The sequence below is a fragment of the Schistocerca nitens genome, chromosome 5 (assembly GCF_023898315.1).
Source record: "Schistocerca nitens isolate TAMUIC-IGC-003100 chromosome 5, iqSchNite1.1, whole genome shotgun sequence".
Classification (NCBI taxonomy): Eukaryota; Metazoa; Arthropoda; class Insecta; order Orthoptera; family Acrididae; genus Schistocerca; species Schistocerca nitens.
Genome location: NC_064618.1, coordinates 720,921,221 through 720,927,915, shown reverse-complemented (window position 1 = coordinate 720,927,915; position 6,695 = coordinate 720,921,221). Strand labels below are relative to the sequence as shown.

At 36.6% G+C, this 6,695-nt stretch overlaps 1 protein-coding gene across 6 annotated transcripts in view; it reads right to left on the bottom strand.

The window, feature by feature from the left end:
* Nucleotides 1–1,046: 1,046 nt before the first annotated feature.
* Nucleotides 1,047–6,695, bottom strand: part of LOC126259759 (xaa-Pro aminopeptidase 1) — a 155,012-nt gene continuing 149,363 nt past the window's right edge. For 5 of the 6 annotated variants that reach the window (XM_049956758.1, XM_049956759.1, XM_049956757.1 and 2 more), the window contains exons 12-13: nucleotides 4,884–5,059; nucleotides 1,048–1,757 (exon numbers count right to left, since the gene is read on the bottom strand). In XM_049956758.1, the coding sequence (XP_049812715.1) occupies nucleotides 1,638–1,757; nucleotides 4,884–5,059 (296 nt within the window). In that variant the 3' untranslated portion in view covers nucleotides 1,048–1,637. Of the gene's footprint in view, nucleotides 1,758–4,883; nucleotides 5,060–6,695 lie in introns of all 6 variants that reach the window. The other variant, XM_049956753.1, reaches the window with a different exon arrangement.

Here is a 6,695-nt window from a genome sequence, read left to right as displayed (position 1 = left end):
CTTGCTAGAGGCAAGACAGGTGTATGATTTCTGTATAACAGAGTCGTGGTTAGCAAGCCAAGGGGGTGCACTCAGCCTCGTGATGCCAATTGAGGAGCTACTCGACCGAATAGTAGTGGCTCCGGTCAAAGAAAACATCATAACGACTGGGAGAGCGGTGTGCTGAACACACGCCCCTCCTATCCACATCTTCATCTGAGGATGACACGGTGGTCGGATGGTCCCGATGGGCCACTTGTGGCCTGCAGACGGAGTGCTTTAGCAAGCCAACTGTTTTATATGTAACTGTGTTTCTAACGTTTGGACACGCAAGGAGACTTACTCGACAGTATTTATTCATGTGAAGAGTGAGATTTGTAAAAGTCTGATCTTTAAATATACATCATTTAGTGAAGCAAAAGAAACTGCGTACATCTACTTATTTCTATAAGTAGAAAGAGTCTTGAGAAATTTCTGTTCCCAGTAATATACTACAGAGAAGAAGAGAAAGGGAGTTTGCAGCAGCAGGCTAACCAGCTAGGAAAGTCGACCGACCGTCTCAAGTAAGTCATATTGTTAAAGAAGTTGAAGTTTGCACACATACTACACCACTTCAAGTCGTCCAAAACGTTAAATTATTAAAGAGAAATACATAGCTTTATCCATGCTCGTTCTTGTTTAACTATTTAATTCATAACACAGGTTTAGGGAGTTGCTACACATTTAATGTTCTTTTATTCATTATAGTTGTTTCTTAGATCATTTATATGTAATGTTTAATACAGTACTAGCTTCCAGCTCATCCTATGATTGCCTTCTTCCCCTTGGTATATTCTGCACACTATTTGGAACAATATGTGAGATACCAAAAGTTTCAATTTCATTAATATTTTTTTTTCAATTTCTTAGTTTTTCAATAACATGAAGATACGACCATCATTACGTACCTTATATTGACTTGGATTTTTTTCAACTGGTAAAGTTTTAAATGTAGAAATAAATTAACAAAGATTATATTTTGTAAACTGAAATATTTATTATGAAAGAATATAATATGGTACAGACTCTACATATAAAACAACTTCTAAAATTTTACTGATATGTACAATTGTTTTTGTGTGTTAATTGTTAAGTACAAAATTGCAAACTATGTACCAGTAATCAGTCTGTTACTGTTTCAAAATGCACATTAATTTTGTTTCTGCACCCATCATAATCACAGTTAAAGACTCAATATCCATTCATCATACAGCTTTACTCAATATATGGCACAGTCAAATCATTTATTTTTGCTGAAAATATGATATGTATCATTTTTAAAAAGAACACTCTTATTAAAAATTACAAGAATATTCCCAAATACGAGCTGTAAACAGAAAATGAATGGCATATATTACATTTTAAGTTCTTTGGAATTTCCAAAGTTAAATAATGTATGAATAAAATACACTTTCAAATTGCCTTTGCCAGTAAAATTATACCAAACATACTTTTCGTTAATATAAATGCAAGAGAAATGATCACACATTTTAACATTTATAAATGCGTGATACTTCTAGACAGCGATACAACCAAATGAGATAATGCCACCATATCTGAACTGTAACCCTTTGGCTCAAGACAAAATTAATTGAAATGGAAGACAAAATTTGTACCAATCAAACAATTGGTTCTGTTTCACGACAAAGCCATTCCCATGCTTCGTGGTGACCCATCTTCTTCAACAGGGGACCAACCTTTTCACGACACTGCTTATGGTAGTCATTTAGGTAGGCCACCTAGGACAAATTTAAAAATAAATATTCCTTATAAAATTAGACATATTCCATATACATTTCCATTGCCTATAGATTCCTGTGTGTTTAAATAATTTTTCACAGGAAGTGTAAACTAATCTTGTAAAAAATTATTTTCTTATGTGGCTACTGCTTAGAAAAACTTCTATTACTTCTCTCCATATTTCATGTAAATTAATTGCCCAATGGCATAACTTATACTTGAACTAAATACAGGTAATTAAATATACTGACTGATAGGGATGAAATCAGTAAAGATGCAATGACATGAAATACAATCTAAGACAAAGAAAATGACACACCATGTAGGAATTATCCTAATTGGGTGGAAATTGGTTGACAACAGGTACATGCTCAAAGAAACAAATGATTACAATTTCAGAAAAATTTGACGATTTATTCAAGAGAAAGAGCTACAGAAACTGAGCAAAACAACAACACTTTGGTCCATCTCTGGTCCTTATGCAAGCAGCTATTCAGCTGGGCATTGATTAACACAGTTGTTGGATATACTACTGACAGATATCGTGCCTAATTCTGTCCAAAAGTTTGAGCTGGTTGGATGGCCCTGACCATAAAGCTCCAAATGTTCTCAACTGGGGAGAGATCTTGTGACCTTGCTGGCCAAGATAGTGTTTGTCAAACACGAAGGCAAGCAGTAGAAACTCTCACCTTGTGTGGGACGGCATTATCTTACTAAAATGTAAGCCCACGATGACTGGCAATGAAGGTAAAAAAAACTGGTTGTGAAATATTGTTGACATACCACTGTGCTGTAAGGGCCCTGTGGATGACAACCAAAGACCTCCTGCTACGAAATGAAAAGGCAGCCCAGACCATCACACATGGTTGTCACTCCATATGGCAGACAACAGTCGGGTTGGCATCTCATGACTGTCTGAGACATCTCCAGAAACAACTTTGCTGGTGATCGAGGCTCAATTCGAAGTGGAACTCATCACTTAAGACAATTCTACTCAAGTAAACGAGATTCCAGGCTGAAGATGTATCTGGAGACAACCCAGACAGCAACTTGACTGTCACCTGCCATACAGCTTGACTACTAGGAGTGATGGCCCATGTTGCAGGATCTTTTCATAGTAGGACCCCTTTGGTTGTTATCTGCAGCACCCATACAGCACAGCATTATGTTGACAATATTCTATGCCCTGTTTTGTTGCCCTCCATGGCTAGCTTACATTTCAGCAAGATAATGCTCACCCACACATGGTGAGAGTTTCTACTGTTTGTTTTCATGCTTGCCAAACCTTACCTCGGCCACAAAGGTCACCAGATCTCTCCCCCAACTGAGAACATTTGGAGCATTATGGGCACCCCTCACCAACCAGCTTGCAATTTTGATGCACCAATTGGACAGAAGTTTGCACAGTATCCATCAGGACAACATTCAAAACCTATCAATCAATGCCACGTCAAATAATTGCTTGCATAAGAGCCAGACATTGACCAATGCATTATAGAGTTGCTCAATTTGTGAAGTTCTGGGTTGAATAAATCATAAAATTTTACTGAAATTGTAATCCTTTGTTTGTCTGTTTCATGTACATCATTTCTACCATTTTCCATCCCAATCAGTTTCCTTTGTGGTGCACCATTGTGTTTTTTGGCCCTAGAGTGTACTGTAGAGAACAGTTCAGGAATGCGAAATGTGAAATTTAATCGATGTGCTGTGACAATTGAAAATTTGTGCCAGACCAAGACTTGAACCCATATTTCATCACAACATATTCATTACATATGTGCTCCCAAAGTTGCTATTAGCATATATCCGGTGGGATGACCACTGGTAGTAATGTCAGCAAATCATAGGTAGGAACATTAGTGATAATGAAAGTTTGAGGCTAGCCTGGAATCACGCTAATGAAAGTTTGAGGCTAGCCTGGAATCACGTTCAGATAGCCTAACAGTTAAAGCAACTGCTTGCAGAAATCAGGAAATCTGGTTTCAAGTCCCAAAATGCCATAAATTTTCAATTGTCAGAACATTTTCATACTCTACATTGTCAAAATATGTGAAAATTTTCTTCAAGCAATTTCAGATGCAGGCACACACAATAAAGAAACTTGCTGAACATAAGAAATATAAAAATGCTTTAATAAGAAATGCAGAAGCAGAGCATAAATCACTTTCTTCAGAAAAATACCTAAAACTTTTCTCGATTTCAAACTCATTAAGTCATATCTTTACTGTAAGAAGTATTGGTCTTCTGCAATTTATGTGCAGGTTCTTGCTGGGTATGGATCTCATTTTACATCTCCATCCATCCATCCACTGTTTTCTGTAGACTCTATCAAGAAGATTAACCTTCCAGGATGTGGACGGAGTCACAGTACATTAACATTAGGGGTAGACATCGTAGAAACTTTATATATAAACAGTATTAATAATAAACTATCACTAAAGTGCTTAATGCTATTCACACTTATCCCACATAAATTTAATTGAGTACATTAGTAAGAAATCTATTTTGAAAAAAGCTTCTGCATCTTCAGTTTTACTTTACAGCTTCTGTTTTCCTGCTATTAGTGGCTTAATATTTACTTGATTAAAGTGGTATTTACCAAAGAAAATATTTTACCTCTATACATACTGACAATTCTACTTATAATATTGCCATGTAGCTAACACAACTTTTCAATCCGTGATTCTAGATATTGAGAAAATTTGTAGAAAGAGTGGCTAATAAGATTTTTTGTTTTATATTACAAGGGAGCTAGCTGAGTATCTTAACACAAGAGTATGTAACTCCATTCTGAACTCTGGATAAGAAGGGGAAGTTAACGTGAAAATTTGTCTCTCTTGTAATGTGATTGTGTACATCACAGTACAATTGATATTCATCTTTATTTATTAACAGCAACAAAAATCATTAAGGAGGAAATCCATTAGGAAGTGAGTGTAAGACTCCTGATATCCTTAAAATGTTTCTACAAGGTTTAAGATTATTTATCTGACAAAATAGTTTAACTGCACGCTTCTGCTGAACAACACTCCAGTTACCTGAAAGGGTGAACAGGCAAGCCGAATAAAATGTACTTATTAACATATTAAACCTTTCGTCTTAAAGTTTTAATAATAGCGACCTACCTCTTTATCAGTCAGCATTTCACGTACCAGCATTTTCGTCTGTATTGGGACTAAAGTTACTGTTTCAAATGTGAGGAATTTGTGATCTTTAAATTTATATGGCACATTTGCTGGAACTATTCTGCAAATATTCTCCAAGCGAATTCCAAATTTTCCATCTTCATAGAAACCTGGTTCTAGTGGAAGAAACAATACAAAGAGGTACAATTAACAACCACAAATGTAACACTGAATACAACAGAATATAAACTAATATATCTAAAAACAAAGATGCTGTGACTTACCAAACGAAGCGCTGGCAGGTCGATAGACACACAAACTAACACAAAGAAACACACAAAATTCAAGCTTTCGCAACAAACTGTTGCCTCATCAGGAAAGAGGGAAGGAGAGGGAAAGACGAAAGGATGTGGGTTTTAAGGGAGAGGGTAAGGAGTTATTCCAATCCCGGGAGCGGAAAGACTTACCTTAGGGGGAAAAAAGGACAGGTATACACTCGCACACACACACATATCCATCCACACATATACAGACACAAGCAATATGTCTGCTTGTGTCTGTATATGTGTGGATGGATGTGTGTGTGTGTGTGTGTGTGTGTGTGTGTGTGTGTGTGTGTGCGCGCGCGAGTGTATACCTGTCCTTTTTTCCCCCTAAGGTAAGTCTTTCCGCTCCCGGGATTGAAATGACTCCTTACCCTCTCCCTTAAAACCCACATCCTTTCGTCTTTCCCTCTCCTTCCCTCTTTCCTGATGAGGCAACAGTTTGTTGCGAAAGCTTGAATTTTGTGTGTCTATCGACCTGCCAGCGCTTCGTTTGGTAAGTCACAGCATCTTTGTTTTTAGATATATTTTTCCCACGTGGAATGTTTCCCTCTATTATATAGAATATAAACTAACATAGAAATTGAAACGTAGAAATTGAAACGTAGAAATTGAAACGTAGAAATTGAAACGTAGAACTCGATACTTTATTTTCAAGCTACAAGAATCATTTTAACACAGTTATTGTACTGGTGCTAACAGCTATTTATTCCAGGCAACAAAGAATTCATGAAACAACTAGACTGTTCTTGGATGACAATCAGTATTATATATTTCAGAAGTAACTTCCCTTCAAACCTGAAACATTTTTTCTGCTAGAATTAATAGGCAACTGTACATCATACAGAAACATAGGTTTCACAAATGTGAGAGTAAAAATATGACAGGACAGAACGCACTATACATCCCTAATGTCCTAAAAGTGAATGCACCCAACAATGGAGAAAGAAAGAAAGATCCCAAATCCAAGTACAAACCGGATAACCTGAAGATCTGATGAGTAAAGCTAAATCAAACAATAGCAAATCCAATATGGAATAAAGACAGTATTATGGAAAGGAGAGATTGCTACTCACCATGTAGTAGAAATGCCGAGTCTAAGACAGGAACAACAGTCTTTTTGTTGTGCCTGTATGTGACCCGACATTTCCACTATATGGTGAGTAGCAAATTCTAACATCTAAAGCTAATTTTTTGCTTTCTATTGTATGCCTATCACTTTTTCACATTTCACATTGCTGATGAAGACTATATGACTACTTCAACCCTGTTTGCTGGTACCATTTGCAGTCAGTTACATCAAAGTTATGTTTCAATTACATTCATGTACCCCTTTGAGACTAAATTGTTACTCTCTACCCCAGTACTTCACAGGGCACTCTGTTTTTCAGGCTGTTAAGCATTACATCTGAAACATGTTCATGATGAACTCATGGAATTAATCACAACTCATAAAAGCCTCTCCTAACATATGTTTAGCAAAATTGAA